This window comes from Rutilus rutilus (genome assembly GCF_951802725.1).
Source record: "Rutilus rutilus genome assembly, chromosome: 15".
NCBI classification, from domain to species: Eukaryota; Metazoa; Chordata; class Actinopteri; order Cypriniformes; family Leuciscidae; genus Rutilus; species Rutilus rutilus.
Window position 1 is genome coordinate 17444774 of NC_140220.1, and position 22055 is coordinate 17466828.

The 22055-nt window shown below is 39.1% G+C and overlaps 1 protein-coding gene across 1 annotated transcript in view; it reads right to left on the bottom strand.

Annotated features, from left to right (window-relative positions):
- The window catches only part of nrxn3b (neurexin 3b), a 523467-nt gene that overhangs the window by 338024 nt on the left and 163388 nt on the right, over window positions 1-22055 (bottom strand). Inside the window, 2 exon segments of the mRNA XM_084433352.1 lie at window positions 10548-10931; window positions 20961-21399. Coding sequence (XP_084289478.1) covers window positions 10548-10931; window positions 20961-21399 — 823 coding nt within the window.

Genomic DNA, 22055 nt, shown 5'->3' on the forward strand with positions numbered 1-22055 from the left:
AAGTTTATTTTATAAATTATCTTTAAAATAGAATATTCTGAAAAAGTGACATTTCCATTTTTGCTGATTCACATTGGTATCAAAATAGGTAAAACACATTTCAAAGTTACATACACCATTATGTTTTTGTAAGGATCACATTAGTTAACTGTAGGCCTATAAATTACTTGCATGTTGTTTCAGTCTATGCTTCAATCTGTTGCATCAGATTATAACAGATTATTATTTGATAACACCATTCAAAAGAATATTCAACATGAATGCCCCATTATGTTTTATGATTATTTTTTGTTTTTTAACTACAATTGAACAACAAGTTTTATTGGCTTTTTTATTGGCCAGCAGCAGTCATTAAACAAACATAACATACACGTAATATACACTAAATATTTTTTAGTTTTTGCCCCATGCATTCATGTTGAATATTTGATACCAAAACAATGTTTTTTGTGTTTTTTTTTATGCTTGTTTTGCATATTAAACTTTTTATAAATGCCACCTCTGATGCAGATTCTGTTTTCTCTGCAGTGGGAATTTTTTTTTTTTTTTGATACTAGTCAATTTGATTGGTGGAAGCAATATAGTGACTTAAAATGTATAGAATTTGACTTGAAAGATGACAGTTATGGGGAAATTGCCTTTATAAATGTTTTTTAAAAAAATGCAATGAGAATCAATTTAAGATTATTGGTTCCGAATAAATGACTTTTACAACACAAAAATGTAACAGTTTACTGAAGTTAGTTATTGCACCAATACAGTACTTGAGATTTTATTATAACATTAGGCCAATGTACATGACTGAGTCGCTCGCTGTGTGAGGAAAGTGAGAGTGATTTGCCAGCTGAGGAAGGTGAGTCGCTCGCTGTGTGAGGAGAGTGAGTCGCCAGCTGAGGAAAGTGAGTCGCTCCGCTCGCCGTGTGAGGAGAGTGAGCATGAGAATTTCGAGAGTGAGAATTTCGTCATTGGCGGAGCAGTCGGTCAATCCCACCTTTCCAGTAAATACGACTTGTGATTGGACTGTACGTCAGCAGACAGCAAAGCATTGGCCAAGAGCAGAAGGCCCTCCCTCCATGCGTTTTTTTAAGTTGCGAAGTTGCAAAGCTTCATTTTCGCTCAGTCTGAGTTTCAGAGTTTCAGAGCAGAGCTGCGTGACAACGCTGCCACAAATCACGTGAGTCGCAAGCTCGCAACTGTGTGGGCGTATCTCCGCAAAGTGGGTGTTGTAAACTCAATTCTGAAAAAATAGTCTGGAATAGGAGTGCAAATGTAATGTAATGTAATAAGTTTCTCCCTTTCGAACCTCAGTTTTCAGAGTTTCAAAACTTTTTTTCACCTAATCGCACACCAGTTTTCAGATCACCATTTACAAGGTTTCAAATCTGGAAAACAAACTATACACTGGGAGAACAGTGACAAATTCGAAACTCTGAAAAAATGATTGCACAACACCGTAAAAAAGAGTGTTGCACTTCTGAAGAAGGAAAACTCAAAAACAAAATTATGTTTGCAGAGATTTTTTTTTTTTTAATCACTTTGCAAGCCTGCAAAACTCTGTTTTCAGAGTTTCAAAACTTTTTTTCACACATTCACACACCAGTTTTCAGATCACCATTTACAAGGTTTCAAACCTGGAAAACAAACTTAATACAGTGGGAGAACACTGACAAATTTGAAACTCTGAAAAATTGTTTGTGCAACATCGTAAAACATTTTTTGCAGTTCAGAAGAAGGAAATCTCAAAAACAACATAATGTTTGCAGAGATATTTTTATTTTTTTTACATTTTGCAAGCTTGCAAATCTTATTTTTCGATCTTGCGAAACTTTTTTTTGTAAGATTTTGAGTTTTCGAACACTTAGTTTCAACCTTTCAGAACTTTATTTTCAGTTTTGAATCATGGCAGGATATTAATCCCATACCACCCTGCCAGCGGTAAAGTACCCCTTTAAGAAGAAATGCATTTATAAGAATGATTTGTGAATCTGGCCTAAGATTCAAACTTGCATTACCCTTATGAGCACCACTGCTCAGTGTGTTCTAACTGCTAGACTAAGAGACAATACGTTAACCACTTTTTTTCACACACTGACACACAAAACCAGACTGCATACTACAACAGTATGATAAAACTGAATTTTGCACACAGACTTCATTCTATGAATTTACATAAATAAAATGCACATTTAAATGCATATTTTCAATTGAATGTTACGCAACTTGTCAACTCTTTCAGACCAAGCATACCCTGATCCCACCGTGACTATTTTATGAATCCAGCTTTGGGGTAGAATGAATAATCAGGAGAGAATGTCTGTACAAGAGTGTGTGTGAAATAGTTTTCTGCCCTGTGTTGGTCTATTTAGTCTATTTAGGCTGCATAGTTTAGGTCAGCCGGAATCCTGATGTACTTGTTACATCATAAGAAGGATGGCGTCTACGCTGATAATAGTCTCTCTGTTTATCCAAGGTTTACCGAAGTCCGCCGGATCCAGGCCATATCCAGATCTGATGAAGGACCTGCGCCTGGACACGATGACAATGCAGTCCTGAAGTGTCAACCAGTCCCTCCCCTGTTTACTGAAGTCAGCCGGATCCCGGCCGTATACAGATCAGATGGTGGACCTGCACCTGGACCCATCCATGGCGCATCCCTGAAGTGCCAGCCTCATCAGCCCTGTGAAGGCCTCATCGACACGACAGCCATCAGCACTGATCCTCAACAAACTCGTCTCCATACCGGTGTGATGACTCCGACTTCCAACCAGATGGAACTGGATAAATATTCTGAATGTTTTGATCCAATCTGACTTCTGACCTGTAATGCTGCCTGGATCATAATCATGCACTGTTCGCTCGTTGGCCAGAGGAGAACTGGCCCCCGACTGAGCCTGGGTTCTCCCAAGGTTTTTTTTTTTTTCTCCATTCTGTCACCTGATGGAGTTTTGGTTCCTTGCCACTGCTGCCTTGGCTTTTGGCTTGCTTAGTTGGGGACATTTAATATTAAACAATAGTATTGATCTGCCTTACTTAAGGTGGACGATGACGCAATTTTTCTTCTAGAAACAAACTTTGTTGTTTTATTTTCATGTTATCACTGTGAAGCTGCTTTGATACAATCTGTATAGTAAAAAGCGCTATATAAATAAATAAGACTTCACTTGACTATTTACTATTGCAACAAGAATTTCATTTACATCATAGCTGTGAGCAATGATTTGTTACTTGCTATTGCTCATTATAGAGAAAATGTTACAGGATAAGAATCTAAGACATACCCATGATGAGTGAATAGTATTACTGCTCTTTGTAAACTTTCTAAAAGCTTATGTTGTCAACTTTTAAGAGTACACTAACATATAATGTTGAGGCTCTTAAGACTGCCAAGACTTTACACTTGACAGATAAGTCACAAAAAGTCTAATTTTGATTTAATGAGATTGATTAATTAATTCAGTCGGCTTTTGTGGCAGTGAAAATAAGAGTATGAGTACCTTAACATTAAGAACCTTCATAAAGCCATACTATCACCATACTATAGCAAACCGTAATATAAGCCCACTGTAAATGAACTTGGAAACACAAGTGTGACACTTCCAGCTCACATCTGTCGGCCCCAGGCCACAGACTCAGAAAGCAGCCCCAGAACAATCCCTGCAGGGCCCTTAAACAAGAGAGGCTGCAGTAGTCGGGAGAGGAGGCGGGTGGGGGTTTGGCATTAACATGTGACTGCGTGTTCTTGACTGCAGGTGGAATGGCGGAGACAGCAGCACAAGAGGCATGTTAACACATCTACATACACACACAGAAAGAGAGAGAGAGAGAGAGAGAGAGAGAGAGAGAGAGAGAGAGAGAGAGAGAGAGAGAGAGAGAGAGAGAGAGAGAGAGAGAGAGAGAGAGAGAGAGAAGAGGCCTCCAAGTGCTTCAAAAATAGAGTGCTCTTCAGGACTCAGGCAAGGTTAACAGGATGAGACAGCATGCTCTCCCTCTGCAGCAAACCACTGCCCGAGAGATTCCTCTTTACATTTGCTTCTGTGCTTCATTATTGCAATGCATTTTGAATGCACCACCCTTCTTCACTGCTTTCAGAGTGCTGTGGATTTCTGTAAAAGCCTTAAAAAAAATTCTAAATACATTTAGCCTTTCTTAAGTTAGTGGCTTTCTTGTGTCAACGGTTGTGAAAAACTTTTTTTTAAAGGGCTTTGTTAAAGAATAGTTCAGCTAAAAATGAAACTTGTGCCATTATTTGCTCAGCCCTATAACCAACCCAGTATTGTCACGTTTAGTTTAGCTCTTGATATATATTTTTTTCTTGCTTTTTTTTAACCTGGTCACTTGTTACCCTGGGTACACATTGGTTTAATTAAGTCACACCTGTTCCTTGTTTTACCCACAGTTTGTGTGTATATATAGCCCTGTGTTTTAGTCATTGGTTGTCCATTCTTGCTGTTTTGCTTATGGTTTGCTTCACCTTTGTTGGATTTTTTTTATTTGGGTTCCCAAAGAAACAGGGAAAAATCACGAGTAAGGACAAAGTGATGTGTAAAATATGTAGGACCAAACTCACATACCACGCGACGACCAACAACATGAGAGCCCACCTGTCAACACTACATCCCAGCAAGCTGGAAGAGGAGGAGGAGGAGGAGGAGGAGGAGGAGGAGGAGGAGGAGGAGGAGGAGGAGGAGGAGGAGGAGGAGGAGGGGGAGGGGAGGGGGAGGGGGAGGGGGAGGGGGAGGGGGAGGGATCGGGGGCGAGGCAGGCCAGAATCGACTCCATGCTATCTCCGTCAAAATATTATTAATAAATATTCGAATATATTCGAATATTAATATTAATAAACAAACGAACTTCGAATATGATTTTTGGGCAAAAGTCAAAGCCCTAATGCTGTCTCTCTCAATGTGAAGTTCATTTTGAAACGCGACAGAAACTGATCTGTAACTTCAGCGAATGTTTGTCACACTGACTTGAGACGTATGTCTTTACAAAGCTTGGAGTCTGTAGTTTTAAATTATGTAAATCATATCTAAAACAAATATTCTCTGTTTAAGTAATCCGTATGAAAGCAACGACATGTACAGTTTCTCCAGCCCGAGCTCATTAGCTCTAATGTGACCACACCCACGCGCGCACGAGCGATTGACATGCAAATGGTCCACGTGGAGGAACGCAGACCTGTAAACGCCTATTACCTCAAAAACAAACAATCAGAGACTTCAGTATTCCTCTGCTTTTCATTGAGTTTGGAAGACTGTGTTTATGCTGTGCTGTGCTGTTTACCTTGGATTTACCTCGGAAGAATTAGAACACGATTTGATTGTGAGGAAGATTTTTAAGGTAAGACATTTCCACTCATAATAGTAAGCATGTTATTGTTGCATAAACTTTACATTGTAGCTACTAGTTAAACTGGTATATAATATATATATATTAATTTTTAAATCACAGTTTTAACCAGAAAATTCTAAAATGTATTCCCAAAATCGTGCAGCCCTATAGTATCTCTTGATATCAGCATGTTCATGTTTTTTCTTTTACAGGGACCAGATGCCACTGATGAGTCCTGCTGACTTCAACATTCACATGCGTCTCTGTACATGTACATGAACATGGTAAAATGAAAAATCAAACACCTTGGAAATGACAGGTATTTACTATTCAGGAATTTCAGGAATGGCACAAAGTTATGTGACTGTTCAAGTCTCTGTCTTTACATCAGTGAGTTCAATAATGTGTTTTTTTGTCCTTTGTTGTGTATCTTTGGAATATGTTGTGTTGTAAATAAATCCAAACAATCAAAAAGCCATTCTTTTTAAAATCTCTACTCATTCTTTGTTTATAGTTCTCTCACAGTCCCACCTGATAGGGTCTTTGTCTTTTTCAGGTGTGAAACACATCAATATTCATGATGATTCACGCCTCCTCACATACAGCTTTCTTACACAAAACATGTCTTACAAATTTTAAATCAATATATTGTTTCATCTGAATGAGTACGCAGGATGATTTTCACATATTTTTGAAGGAAATATTCTAGGCTACGTGCTCATTGCAGCAACCGTAACCGTTACAATTATTGTTATTATTATTATTTAGTTTTATGTATTTAGGATAAATAAAATGCTAGCTATGAAAATAGTATATGCAGGACAAAGAAGATGTGGTACTCATTGTGGTTTAGAAAAACAACAATTACAGAATTCTTCGGTGATGTACAGTATCATTGTCAGTGAACAAATGAAACTATTGTGTGAGTGTAAAAATGTATACATGCGTTTATTTTCTAAACATCCAATGAACCAAAAGTGCCCATAGTTGAAAACAACAACAACAAAACATATATTTTATAAAATTATTATATACAAAAAGATATGTTTATATATTTATATTATTAAAATATATATTAAATTATATTACATTATATTTACTACATTGCCTGAATTAAATTTTTTTTTTGTGTGTGTGCTTTCTGTGGTTTCCACAACTGAGCCAGAACCATCTGCTAACACTTGAAAATTCTTTGTAGAATAATAAAAATGAGGCAATCCACCCATGCTGTGTAAAGATTGCATCCCCAAAATAGCCTGAGGAGCAGCTATCTACAAACTGTCATAAAAACTTAATGTGAGTTTGCTCCTAATTCTAAACACCATGGGAAAATTGTCTTGCTCCAAGCCTTGTTCAATTTAACTTTCGGATGCTCCTGAGCGAAGAGAGCAGAAAGACAGTCTGTAGAAGTGAAAGAGAAATCCTATTAAACCTCCAGAGAAATGTTACACAAAAACTATAAAAATCTCCTCAGCTGTAAAGAAGAAACTGCTGTCCACTCAGTGTCAGTACAGCCGAAGGCTCATGGATTCTCTCAGCTGTCATTTCTGATATAAAATCCAAAAGCTTGTTGTGTAGAAGCTGAACTCAGTGAGATTGAGCCTTAACCCTCATTTGTTCTATAGAACTTAGGTTTAACGCTGTGCTTTGTATTTAGGCAACTATGTTCTTGAAAAATGAGACAGTATATATATACTGGCAAGCAAGGTTTATGAATTACAGGTGTTTGGGGGTGTCTGACTGGGCTTAAATAAATACAAATAATAGTAAAAGAAAGGTTGGGCTGCAGTCTTAAAAACAAAATGTATCCTAAAGGCATTTGTGCTCTTATGTCACACTTAACACTGCATTAGACAAAATAATTTTAGGGATTTGTTTCGTCCGATTTTTACTGATTGCATGAATTTAGTTCCTTTCAAGTAAACAGAGGTTTTATATTTTCTTTTTCTTATGTCTGCAAAGGTTCTGTCAACTACAATAAACGAACAACCCATTGCTTCTAAAAATGGTTTATCACAGCACCATGAGGCCAGCATTATGTTAGACATTTTGTAGACATGATTGTTAAAGTCTTCTCATTTATTTCAATATTTTTTCAACATTAACCTATTGTCAATGAGTGTAATTTGTTGGGTACATTGTTATGGTTAGCAATATTTCTATGATTTCAATTCAACTGTACATTCAAATCCTGATTAAGAAATAATAACATTTAGTTGGCCAGACAAAGCCTGACATTGAAATTGATTCAAAATAGAGAAAATGTCAACTATGTTACCCTGTACAGCCAACTCCTGAATAACATATTTGTTATGACCCTACTGTGTGACTGTGTCCACAGATGATAATGAATTGTTTGCCAAAATTTGGCAACATTTTTTTTTTATATATATTTTTTATATTAATTCAACCTTCCATGTGCCAGAGCCAGAGGAGACTGACTGAGTGTCAAGTACATGAGTTAACAATGTGTGCAATAGTTAATGTGTCCAGTTAACTATGATACTTGTGAATTATTATTATTATTTTACATTTTAAATAACTAGAATGCTGCTTCTGTCTATTTTATATGCACACAGTTTGGATTTTGCATAAAATCTCTTTAAATTACCAAAATTAAGGCAGATTTCAGATAAAAAAAACAGAGTTCTGTCCTTTGTGACCGTTTTTATTGAGAAAGCATATTGTTTTTGTACATTTTATGTGAAATGTACACCCAATTATAGAATGAGCTATAATCTTTCTAAAAAAATATTTAGCTTGAAAAGTGATCTTGTACTATATTATTTAAAATAAATGGTACCTGCTTTTAAATTTTGTTACTAAGACTTTTTTTAGTGCAGCCTGCGTCTGCAAAATTGTTTTGGGGTCACTGCACAAAAAAACATTTCACGAGTTCACATCTACATATAATTATTACGGTAAAGGTTATGCGTATTTGGCGTGCTGTCCGGGTGGAGGGCTCCGAGCTCGGAATTTCTGCCCGAACCCAGAGTACTCCCCCCGTTGGTGAGAGTAGATGGAACTAGAAGTGAGGAGATGGAACTAAAAGTGAGGAGATGGGGTGGAGGTGGGATGCTGAATAAACTGTCAAGGAACAGAGGTGGGTTCTGCTGTTATTTATATTGTCCTGAGTTGATTACTGATCTCCACTTGTGCTAATTGGGTTAATTATCTGTACCTGCTCCTCCCGAACCTTGTTAATAAAACATCATTTTATTTTACATATAAAATAACGAATATTTCCAAGTTCAAACATAACCACCAAAAGTTACATCATTAATCAGAGGCTGTGTCCGAAATCGCCCCCAATACCCTTATATAGTGCACTATTTGAGGAGAGAGCCATTTGTAGTAGTGTCCACAACCATGGTGGACATTATCGAGTGCATTCCTTCAACCCCATGATGCATCGCGATAATGAGTGTACAACCAGTGTACACTCAATGGCTAAAAAATCTCTATAATGCACTATGAGGGTTACACTGAATGAATTCCCGTGTCTCGCCAGAAGATGGCATTCACAGAGCAATCATACAGGTCTACAGTAAGTTCCTTTGTCATTTTCTTTTTAAATTAAATTGTTTAATTATGGTTTACACAAGCACGATACAAATGCACACTGTCAGTTTTTTTTTTTTTCTTATAAAAAAGTTTATTCAAGTTTATTCATCTTTTAAGCTAAAAAATGAGAAAGTATATTTTCAGTCTAATTTTTTATGTACTTTTTGGGTTTAAAATTGGGTTTAAGTATACTTGACTTATACTGACACAAAAGTCTAAGTATATTTGACCAATATTTGAACTCAATATTTTGATCAAGATATACTTAAAAGTATAATTAAGTATTCTAAGTATACTTGGCTTGTAGTTGTTTTTACTCTTTTGATTGAGTAACCAATTAAATACTTTTTTTCACATAGTTTTATATACTGTCTTACAAACTTTGTAAGAAAACAGATATGTCAGATGTGAGTATCTGAATTTTTGGCAGGCTAGCCCACTGGTAGTGTACTTAGGAATTTACTTCAAATCTACTTTACTCGTTCCCCGCCATTGACTGAATTTTGCGGCTATCCATGTTTTCACTGTTATACGGTAGAGGGCGCTATTACACATCTTGAAATAGTACAGAATTTCTGGATCAAAACACAGGTGAAGAAGAAGCTGAAACAAGTGATAGAAGATTGTAAATGTAAAATAATGCGAACATTAAACAGCATATAAATTAAAACTGCCTAATGTTACCGAATGAAATGTCACCCCAGGAAGTGTTAAACGATCGTGAAGCTTTGGGGGTGTTGATGGACGCGATCTACTCCATCTGTGACAAAAAAATTATTTTCTCAGTGTAAGTGTTGATAAAAAAGGATGCATGAAGCTATAAAATGTTTTTAAAATGAAAAGAGATAAAAGTACAGTTAAAGGTATATTTCAAGTATAAAATTAAAACCTAAATAGGAACATATTAGTATACTTAATGTGCAAAATAATATATAAATAATAAACTATAAGTATGATGTTATGTTTACTACAAGTATACTTGGCACTGGCAGTATACAACTACTAAACTAGTAGTTTACCGGGAGTACACTTTAAAGTGTACTTTCATAAACTAAAAAATGTGCCTAGAGTATTTGACTAGAAAACTTACAAGTATACTACTAGTACATTGATATTAGTATACTTAATACATAAAGTATACTTAAAAATGTACTTAAACTTCACTTAAGTATCCTTAATAAAAAAATAAGTATACTTCAAGTTCATTTTATTAACACAAGCACAAACTACACAAAAGTGGAAGCCCCTATAGCGTGCTCAATTAATATTATGTATAAATGACATAATATTTATCTGAATCTTTTTAGCATGTCAATGTTAATGTATGTTAATGTGTTTGGTCTGGGTGGAATAGATCCAATAAATACACAGACACATTGCTGTGAGCATGCGAAATATGCTGCTTCATGAATAGTCACACATAAATCCGATAACAGATCTAGGCAGGTGGAGCTGGAGGGTTTCAGAGGAACTTTGATAGTGTGCTGCCTGATCAGCTTACAGCGAACACTGAACCAGACTATTTCAATTGTGTAACCCTACTCTTAGTCTCAGCCTCTGAGGGTGAGCCCATGGGCCGCCTAAAGCCAAATGGCAGGCAAGAAGTCAGGCTACGCAAGACTACCCTGCTCTCGAACAATGGCATGACTCACCTCTCTCACAGGTTCGCTCCCAGTATCCCGTCCCGGTGCAGTCGCAGATGAAGCGATTCCAGCCCTCTTTGCAGATGCCGTTGTTTTTGCAGGGGTTGCTGTCGCACTGTTTGCCTGTTACTTTGCTGCAGGACGACTTGATTCCGACTCCATTCTGGGCCTCGGCGATCAGACGAATGTCTTTACTGCGTCCATCTATGAAGAGATCACGGATGCAGCCCACAAAGCCATAGTTCAGCATGGCGGTCCACAGTTCGGTGGGGAGAATCAGGCCAGCGCGGTTGTCCGGGAGTCCTCCGAGATATAGGTCACCCTCGAGGTCCAGAATCTCATTCTCTCCGCTGGCGGTGAATGGAGTCCGACGGCTGTTCACAGAGATGATACCTGTTTAAAACAAAACAGGCTATCAAGTTTGACAAAATAAGCTCAGCCAAAAGAAGGCGGCTGACTGTAAAATATATACAGCGGAGACATTTGGTGCGCATTATAAAAATGGACATTGGACCACAAAATGCTGCTAACCATACAAAATCAAGTATTCCAGAGAAGTGCAATAAATACAGTTATAGAAATATATATACGTACATTTGTGTGTATGTATATGAGTTAAAGTGTTCTGACACAATTATGTACTAAAGGATACAGGCAGGTAGGAGGTTCAGAATAGAAACATCAATATAGTCCAGTGTGGAGGCAGTGTCAGATTGAGGGGGCATTCTGAGTTCTTCCACTGGTCTGTATTATGCAAGTATTCTTGGTCTCTCAACACCCACATGTCTATATATCTGTCTCAGCCCTTTGGTGCTGAGAAATACAAGTTTCTAGGGACTTCCATGACTGCTATTAATCAGACAAGGAGCCAAACTGCCATTTCTGAATAGATATACAGTAGGGTCTGGGAAGAAAAGTGATTCAAGTGCAGAGTCTAAAATATTATATCATCATTCTACAACATAACTTTTAGTTGATCTAAAAGTTTCAGAACATGAAAGCTTTCTGTTCATTTCCAGGTTTAAATGAAAGAAATATCAGATTTCCAGTGTTGTCTCAGACTTTTAGACTACTGAGTATAACATGACCAGAGGCAAAAAAATAAGAGCCACCCTCTTGGCTGCCTGCTGTGAGTGTGTTTGCTTCGGTGCTGTAAGCTCCGTCTTAGCCTCGTATTTCTTTGTTTTGAACCATCATTTACTACAATTTCTAGTTGTTTATACTACTACTAAATACAGTTTACCCAACATCTCAGATTAACTTGACATCGCTAGCTTCCGTTACTACTAGCACAACACGCTAGTAATTCGCTAGCCTGTTAACGCGCCACCCGTGCACTCAGCTATTTTTTATTTATTTTTCTCTCGTGCGCCCGCGCCTTTGAGTTCATAAAAAGCTCAGGTGAGTAAGAATCAGTCAACAAACACGGTGAGTAATGTCTTGTCCTGTTATTGTCACCTGCACTTCATGTCACTCTGTTGGCAATATAGGATTTATATGTGATAAAAGCAAGGAGTCAGTTAGGCTGACGGAGAAGATTTCAGAACTAGAGACACGCATCCAAACTTTAATTGAGGATAGTAAGAGAGCTAGAGCTTTAGATACTATTTTGGATGCGCCTAGCATAGTGAACTCTTTACATGATTCGGTTCCAGCTGAATTAGTGCCTGCGCAGCAAGGCAAATGGGTGACAGTGAGGGATCGCTCTAGTCGCGGATCAAAAAAACCACCCTTCCGTTCCAATTACCATAACAAATCGATTTGTCCCGCTAAGTGAAACACCCACTGAGAATTCTGTTGATTGTGCCCTAGTAATTGGTGATTCGATCACACGGAACGTGACAATAGACACACCAGCCACCATAGTCACATGTTTGCCGGGAGCCAGAGCGCCTGACATCAAAGCAAATTTAAAAGTGCTGGCTAATGCTAATCGTAAATTCTCTAAGATCATTATTCACGTCGGCACTAATGATGTTCGACTCCGCCAGTCGGAGATCACCAAAATTAATATTAAAGAGGTGTGTGAACTCGCAAGTACGATGTCAAGCACTGTAATTTGCTCTGGCCCCATTCCTGTTCGCAGGAGTGATGAGATAGTTAGTAGATTGTGTTCACTTAACGGTTGGCTGTCTCGGTGGTGTCCGCAAAATAATATAGAATTCATAGACAATTGGAAAAGTTTTTGGGGCAAACCTGACCTGTTGAAAAGAGATGGTATTCATCCCTCCTGGAATGGTGCTGCTCTTCTCTCTAGTAATATGGCACATAGTCTTAGAGCTCAAACATGACAATCTGGGGCTCAGGTCAGGAAGCAGACAGACTGGCTCAACCGACCGTCTGCTAGCGGTCTCGCGTCACCAAGGTCAGATAAATCCCATCACACAGAGCCTCTTTCATCTAGCTATCATCATATAGAGACTGTGTCTGTTCCCCGAATTTGGAAATCCAAAAAACGTTTAAACCCATCTAAGGTTAAAAATGTAATTGATGTTCAACAAATAAAAAACAGCTATAATACAGATGAGCAAATGCTAAAGCTTGGGTTGCTGAATATTCGATCGCTTACTTCAAAAGCACTCATTGTTAATGATATGATTTCAGATAATAACCTAGATGTGCTGTGTTTGACAGAAACCTGGCTAAAACCAAACAATTACATTACTTTAAATGAGTCCACCCCGCAAGATTACTGTTATAAACATGAGCCTCGTCTGAAACGCAAAGGGGGTGGTGTTGCTGTAATTTATAGAAATATATTCAAAACCACTAAGAAATCAAGTTTTAAATTCTTTTGAAGTGTTAGTGCTTAATGTAAAAATATATAGTATAAATGATAAATCACGTTTGAGATTTGTGATGGCTACTGTATACAAGCCACCAGGGCACCATAAAGATTTTATCAAAGAATTTGCGGACTTTCTATCAGAATTAATATTGACTGCAGATAAAATACTAATTGTTGGTGATTTTAATATACACATCGATAATGAAAAAGATGCATTGGGTTTGGCATTTAAAGACATTGTAAACTCAATTGGAGTTAGACAACACGTGTCAGGACCTACTCATCGTCGTAATCATACTCTAGATCTAATATTATCACATGGAATAGATGTTGATGCCGTTGAAATTCTGCAGCAGAGCGATGACATCTCAGATCATTATCTAGTCTCGTGTAAATTACATTTAGCCAAGGCTGCAAAGCCGACTCCATGTTTCAAATATGTTAGACCTATCACTTCTGCCACTAAAGATTGCTTTATTAATAATCTTCCTGATCGCTTTAACTCTCTCTTTTCCAGCACTTTAGACACAGTTGCTCCGTTGCGCTTAAAGAAGATTAAAGAAAATAGTCCAACGCCGTGGTACAACGAGCACACTCGGGCCCTTAAGAGAGCAGCCAGAAAAATGGAACGCAACTGGAAGAAAACAAAACTAGAGGTATTTCGCATTTTATGGAAGGAGAGCTCGATTACTTACAGAGAGGCTTTAGTCAGGTCCGAATCTTCAAGATTGTGTAACCCTGTAGGCATTTTTGAGGAAAAGTTGTTATACCACATTTTTAGAAAGTTCAATGTCTCCTGAATAAGGATCCACCGTATAACATTGAAATAAGGGTCCCATTTTCTTGTAATTGTTATTGAAACAATAGGTGCATTATTCACAGCCGAAACACTACAGTTGGATAGGGTAACATTTTTAAGTTATAGATATCACCATAAAACCTTTCCAGTTTTTCACTTACATAGAGACAGACATTTTTTGTATTACAAGTTTTCTGAAATGTCATGTTTACATATGCAAATGAGGCATACCAGTATATATATATATATATATATATATATATAATTCGAGGGGCAGGCATGCCAGTACGCGGTTCTCCCTTTCGGGCTAGCCCTGTCTCCTCACGTCTTCACGAAGGTTGTCGAGGCAGCCCTTGTTCCTCTCGACGACTGGCTGATCCTAGCTCACTCTCGAGACAAGGTTTGCGAACACAGGGACCTAGTGCTCCGGCACCTAGCTTGTCTGGGCCTTCGGGTCAACTGGGAGAAGAGCAAACTCTGCTCCGTGCAGAGGATCTCTTTTCTCGGTATGGAAATCGACTCGGTCGCCATGTGCGCGCAGCTTACGAGCAAGCGCGCGCAGTCACTGCTAACTTGCCTTCGTCAGTTCGAGGGCAAGAGTGCGGTTCCACTGAAACTATTTCAGAGGCTCCTGGGGCATATGGCATCCGCAGCCGCAGTAACGTCGCTCGGTTTGCTTCATATGAGACCGCTTCGCGATCAAGTCCCGAGGTGGGCATGGCAACACGGCACGCTCCGAGTCCCAGTGACTTTGACCTGCCGTCAGACCTTCACCCCGTGGACGAACCTCAGTTTTCTATGGGCTGGAGTGCCCATAGAACGAGTTTCCTGGCATGTTGTTATATCAACAGATGCCTCCACAATGGGCTGGGGCGCCATGTGCAATGGACATGCTGCCGCGGGCTCCTGGACAAGACCCCAGCGCCTTTGACATGTCAATTGCCTCGAGTTGCAGGCTGTACGTCTCACCCTGCACCGCTTCTGTGCGTTGCTCAGGGGTCAGCACGTATTAGTCCGATCAGACAATAACGCCACAGTAGCGTACATCAACCGACAAGGTGGTCTGCGCTCCCGTCGTATGTCGCAACTCGCCCGCCACCTCCTCATATGGAGTCAGAAGCATCTGAGGTCGCTTCGAGCCATTTATATCCCGGGAGACCTGAACCGTGCAGCCGATCTGTCTCGGTTTCGGCCTCTCGCTGGAGAATGGAGACTCCATCCCCAGTCGGTTCAGCTGATTTGGGATCAGTTCGGGGACGCACAGGTAGATCTGTTTGCCTCCCACGACTCGTCCCACTGCGACCTGTTTTATTCTCTGACCGAGGGCACGCTCGGCACGGATGCACTGGCGCACAGCTGGCCGCGGGGCCTCTGCAAGTATGCGTTTCCCCCAGTGAGCCTTCTTGCGCAGACTTTGCGCAAGATCAGGGAGGACGAGGAGCAGGTAATTTTGGTTGCCCCGTATTGGCACAACCGCACCTGGTTCCAAGAACTAGTACTCCTCGCGACAGCACCTCCCTGGCCAATTCCTCTGAGAAAGAACCTGCTTTCTCAGGGACGGGGCACCCTATGGCACCCTCGTCCCGATCTTTGAAATCTCCATGTGTGGTTCCTGGATGGGACGAGGCAGGTTTGAGTACCCTACCACCAGCGGTGGTGGCTACCATCACTTCCGCTAGAGCATCGTCCACGAGACATGCCTATGCGTTGAAGTGGAACCTCTTCGTCAACTGGTGTTCTTCTAAACTTCAAGAACCCACGAAAGGCCCGATCAGTGTCGTGCTTTCCTTCCTGCAAGAAGGGTTGGAGCGAAGGCTGTCTCCCTCCACCCTGAAAGTGTATGGTGCCACCATTGCCACACATCATGATGCAGTTGATGGTAAGTCCATTGGAAAGCACGACCTGATCATCAGTTTCCTGAGAGGAGCGAGGAGACTGAATCCTCCTCGCCCTCCTCTCGTTCCCTCTTGGGACCTCTCAGTGGTTTTAACTGCTCTGCAGAGTGCTCCCTTTGAGCCTCTGCAATCAGTGGAGCTTAAGTTCCTGTCAATGAAGACAGTGCTCCTGGTTGTATTGGCCTCCATCAAGAGGGTAGGGGACCTGCAGGCATTTTCGGTTGACGAAGCGTGCCTGGAATTCGGACCGGCTAACTCTTCCGTGATCCTGAGACCCCGGCCTGGATATGTGCCCAAGGTTCCCACCACACCCTTTCGAGACCAGGTGGTGAACCTGCAAGCGCTGCCCTCGGAGGAGGCAGACCCAGCCTTGGCACTGCTCTGTCCAGTACGCACCCTCCATGCTTACGTAGACAGAACGCAGTGTTTCAGGACTTCAGACCAGCTCTTTGTCTGTCATGGTGGGAAGCTGAAGGGAAAGGCTCTCTCCAAGCAAAGGTTGTCTCACTGGATAGTGGACGCCATTGCTTTGGCTTACCAGTAGCAAGGTCGACCATGCCCCCTTGGTGTGACGGCCCACTCCACCCGGAGTGTGGCATCCTCTTGGGCTCTAGCGCATGGCGCCTCACTAACAGACATCTGTAGAGCTGCAGGCTGGGCGACACCTAACACGGCCTCTGGGTGACCCCCACGTGTGTAGTCCACTGTAAGCCTCTCTGAGCATGTGTCTTTCCCTCGGCAAGCCACCTTGCCACCCCTGGGTTTGAAATATTCCACCTGCGGCTGGACACCCCAGTGATTCTCAATATGCAGCCCCCTGGGGTCATGTGTATTCCAAGTTCCCCCCTTCGGGCTGGGCATAATTGCATATTTCCACTGATATATGCTTCCCAGTGTACCTTGGAACCTTGGCATAATTCCAGCAGCCATTAAAAACTGTCCCTTTCATGTAAATGTTGTTTTTTCATTGTTTACATGTTTAAATATTCTGAGAATGCATAGTTTAGTTATAATGTTTAATGTTTAAACTGCAATAAATGCATTAAACCGTTTTTTTTTTTTTTTTTGGCAGCCATTTTGTTTTTATTGTTTATGCCAAAACAGTGATGTTTACAACTTGTTATATGGCAGAAATGGATTCAGCACCTAAAAATCATATAGAAACAACACTTGAAGTACTTTTCCTCAAAAATGCCTACTGCATCTTATCCAGGGCTATTTATCTATTTTGGGACTCGACTACTTTAAAAGCTGCTAGATCTGCTTATTTTACAACCCTATTAGAAGAAAACAAACATAATCCTAGGTATTTATTTGAAACGGTGGCTAAACTAACGAAAAAGAAAGCTTCAAGCACCGAAGTTTCCAAGCAACACAGCAGTAATGACTTTATGAACTTCTTCACTTATAAGATTGATAATATCAGGGACAAAATTATAACTATGCAACCGTCTACTACAGTATCGCATCAGGCAGTTCATTGTAGTCTCCCTGAGGAAAAAATTGATTAATTCGTTGCTATAGGAGAGGAAGAATTTACTAAACTCGTTAAATCATCTAAATCTACAACATGTATGTTAGACCTGACTAAGCTACTGAAAGAGATGCTCCCAGAGGTCATAGATCCTCTTCTTAATATCATTCATTCGTCTTTGTCTCCAGGATACGTACCAACAAACTTTAAGCTGGCTATGATTAAACCGCTTGTTAAAAAAACGTAACTTGATCCTACAGAATTAGTCAATTACAGGCCGATCTCGAATCTACCTTTTTTGTCAAAGATATTAGAAAAAGCAGTATCTTCACAACTGTGTTCCTTTCTTGAAAGAAATGATATCTGCGAGGATTTCCAGTCTGGATTTAGACCGTACCATAGTACCGAGACTGCCCTCATTAGAGTCACAAATGATTTGCTCTTATCATCCGATCGTGGTTGTATCTCTCTATTAGTGTTACTCGATCTTAGTACTGCATTTGACACCATTGACCACAACATTCTTTTAAATAGACTAGAAAACTATGTTGGCATTAGTGGAATTGCACTAGCATGGTTTAAATCATACTTATCTGACCGTTATCAGTTTGTAGCAGTAAATGAAGAGATGTCTCATCGATCACAAGCTCAGTATGGCGTACCACAAGGCTCAGTACTAGGACCGTTGCTGTTCACTCTGTACATGCTACCATTAGGAGATATCATTAGGAAACATGGAATTAGCTTCCACTGTTATGCCGACGATACTCAGCTCTATATTTCTTCAAAACCAAACGAAACTTACCAATTCACAAAATTAACGGAATGCATAGCTGATATAAAAAATTGGATGACTCGTAATTTCCTACTTCTAAATTCTGAAAAAAACAGAGATTCTAATTATTGGACAAAAAACTTCCTCACGTAATAATCTAGAATACTGTCTAACACTTGATGGCTGCTCTGTTAAGTCTTCGTCGTCGGTTAGGAACCTGGGTGTGCTCTTTGATACCAATCTTTCATTTGAAAGTCACGTGTCTAGTATCTGTAAAACCGCATTTTTCCATCTTAAAAATATATCTAAATTACGCCATATGGTCTCATTGACAAATGCGGAACAATTAGTTCATGCGTTCATGACCTCAAGGCTAGATTATTGTAATGCTCTACTGGGTGGTTTCCCTGCACGCTTAATAAACAAACTACAGCTAGTTCAAAACGCAGCAGCTCGAGTTCTTACCAGAACCAGGAAGTATGACCATATTAGCCCAGTTCTGTCAAAACTGCATTGGCTCCCTATTAAACATCGCATCAATTTTAAAATATTGCTGATTACTTACAAAGCACTAAATGGTTTAGCTCCACAGTACTTGAGCGAGCTCTTAACGCATTATAGTCCTTCACGTCTATTGCAATCTCAAAATTCCGGCCAGTTGATAATACCTAGATAATACCTAGAATATCAAAATTGACTGCTGGCGGTAGATCCTTTTCCTATTTAGCACCAAAACTTTGGAACAGTCTTCCTACTGTCCGGGAAGCAGACACACTCTGTCAGTTCAAAGCTAGATTAAAGACACATCTCTTTGACCTAGCATTCACATAATACATTATAGACTTCTATAATTCAATGTTAGGCTGCATAGATTAGGTCAGCTGGAACCGGGAACACTTCCCATAAATCTTGATGTACCCGTTACATCATGAGAAGAATGGCATCTATGCTAATTTTAGTGTCTTTGTTTATCCCGAGGTTTTCCCGCAGCCTGCCGGATCCAGGCCGTATCCAGATCTGATGAAGGACCTTCGCCTGGACCCGATGACAACGCAGTGCTGAAGTGCCAACTAGTCTCTCCCTATGGAGGATCCCTTTACCACTCTACAGATAAAGCGTCGTCGGGAAACCTCAATTCGCGTATAATAAAATAAAATAAAATTCTGTATCAAAATTATAAGGAAACACCAGTACTTTGTTTAGGCTTGGTTTGTAGAGAATTACAAACCTGCGCACATATATTCAAACGCACATAACTATAGAACCAGTTCTTAATGCGCATGTTAACGCCATCAGCGTTTCTCACAGGTTCGCGTTTAAAGTTTGTGTAGAGAGAATGGTGTTGTCTTAGCGGCCCCTAATTTAATAACAAATGATCGTTGCGACGGAAGCGAATCAATCAAAACTAACTTTAGCTGGAAAATAACTTTATTAAAGAACCGCTATAAAGCCAAAACAGTCTGACCTTAAATTATACGTTTATCTCTGTAAAGCTGCTTTGAAACAATCTACATTGTTAAAAGCGCTATATAAATGAAGATGACTTGACTTGACTTGACTTGTGACTTTAATGTGAAAGTGTCCGTTATCCAATATTAAGTTTGTGACAAAATAATAACAATTCTGCACTGTAATATTCTACTGAACAGATTCTCCTAAGTAATAATAAAAACATCCACACATTTATGCTGCTAGATTACTTTTTATTGAAGTCTTTGAGAGGACACATTTTCATCTGCTGTGAAAAGGATTTGGAATCAACCCTAATAACAGCTCTTAATACAGAGAAGTTTACAATGAAGATACAATTTAGAATAGATTACTTTTGTGGGTAAAAGTGCTACATTACCGACTTCTTTATACTGAGAATTTGTTGCCAATTTAGATTTTTAAAACTTTGCATAAGTTACACTCTTTTTACAGTTACTTTTTAAGCTCCAATTTTTTTTTTTTTAACATGTCAATGTCTAAAGGATGTGAGAAAAAAAAGCCTCTTGTTCAGTTTACACCACGTCCCCTTGTAGCTTTATCTTGGGGTTTGTGCTGTAGGCGCTGGAAGAGAGTTCCAGTCATATGCTGTTGTTTTTGTAGACAACTTTGATATAATGTTTTGATAGTTTTGATGTTTTGATAATGAGACAGTTTTGATATAATGCTCGGGTTTTTTCTCGGGTGTTCAATCCACCTAAACTAATTTTTGTTGACAACTAACTGGGCAGTTAATCTGCATGTAAGTTATTTTATGTGTTTTTCAGGGAAAGACATACTAGTGTTTAATGTTCAGTTTCTCAAATGCTTTTGAATTTTGTGGTGTCTATGTCATACTAACCAGCAATCGTGCATTCAATTTGTTAAGTTGCCTCAACAAAACTTTATTTGTTTAAATTAACTTTCGTTTCGTTCTTATTGTACCGACCTAAACTAAATGTGTGGAAAAGATTTCCTTAATTGAATTAAGTTCATTGAACAAACTATTTTCTGAGTGTAGGCATGACACAGAAAAAAATAAAAATAATCTTAATGCTTTTAGAAAACAATTACAGAATAATAATAAAAATAAATAATTAAAACAATATTTTAGTAAGCAAAATTCATTAAGCATCATTCAGATCTGAGGGACCCAATTTCTTTGTGCAGAAGAACCCTTTATTTTTAAGAATTTTAAGTTCTGGAGAAATTTAATCTACTCACCTGATCTTCCATCTCTCTGAATGTCCACGTGGTGCCAGGCTCCATCATTGACTTTACTCTGTGTGGCTTTGACTTTAATCGTTCCTGATCCCATGTCCAGCAGAAGATAAAGATTTCCATCTAGAAGTTCCACAGCGAAGAAGTCCACTTTGTTGCTCCTCTGGCTACGAGGATCCTTCTTGTCCTGGGGTTTACCTTGTGTAAAGAGGATTAGTCCATTGGGCTCTGAGGTGCGAAAGTCAAAGGAAATAGAGCCCACACGCTTGGTGTTCCACTTGGGCAGGCCGAGGAAGGATTCTGGCGTCTCAAAGGAGATGGGGTCTAAGGTGGGGACATTCTCACATTTAAACACCACATCCCCTTGTAGCTTCATCTTGGGGTCTGCTATGCGGGCCAGGCGAGAGAGTTCCAGTCGTATGTCGTTGTTTTTGTAGACCACCTAGAGATCAAGAAAAACATTATTGGCAAATGTGATTGGATCTTGGACAACCTGAAAACTAGAGCAGTATTTAGAGTAGAGTGGTATTTATTTTAAAGAAAGATACACATTTATCAAGCTAAATATTTAACAGGTTGTAGTACTGAGATGTTTTCTGGATGTCAAATGTTAGTGAAATATGTTCATAGTTAATATGACAAAATACACCTATTGTTACTCTGATAGGACAAATGTATGAACTCAACTCAAGTGGTAATTATTACTTAATCCATAAAAAATCAATTTGACACCAGTTGGCCAGAAGTCATTGGGGGAATTATTATTATTTTTATTTTTTTTCAAAGTTAGCTCACTAGAGAAAATGGCTTAGCATGAATATGTATTTATTCTTTTTTTTTTCTTTTTTTTTTTTGCTTTGATATTTATTTTGTAATACAATGCATTTTATGCATTATGTAAGACATAAGGAGCCACTGATATATGTAAATATTATCCAAGCTTATAAAGAAATAATATATATATATATATATATATATATATATATATAAAATTTTGACTTGGGGATGTATTTTTTTTTGTACAGTGTGTATATATATATATATATATATATATATATATATATACTGTAGTAAAAATAAATAAATACATAATTTTAT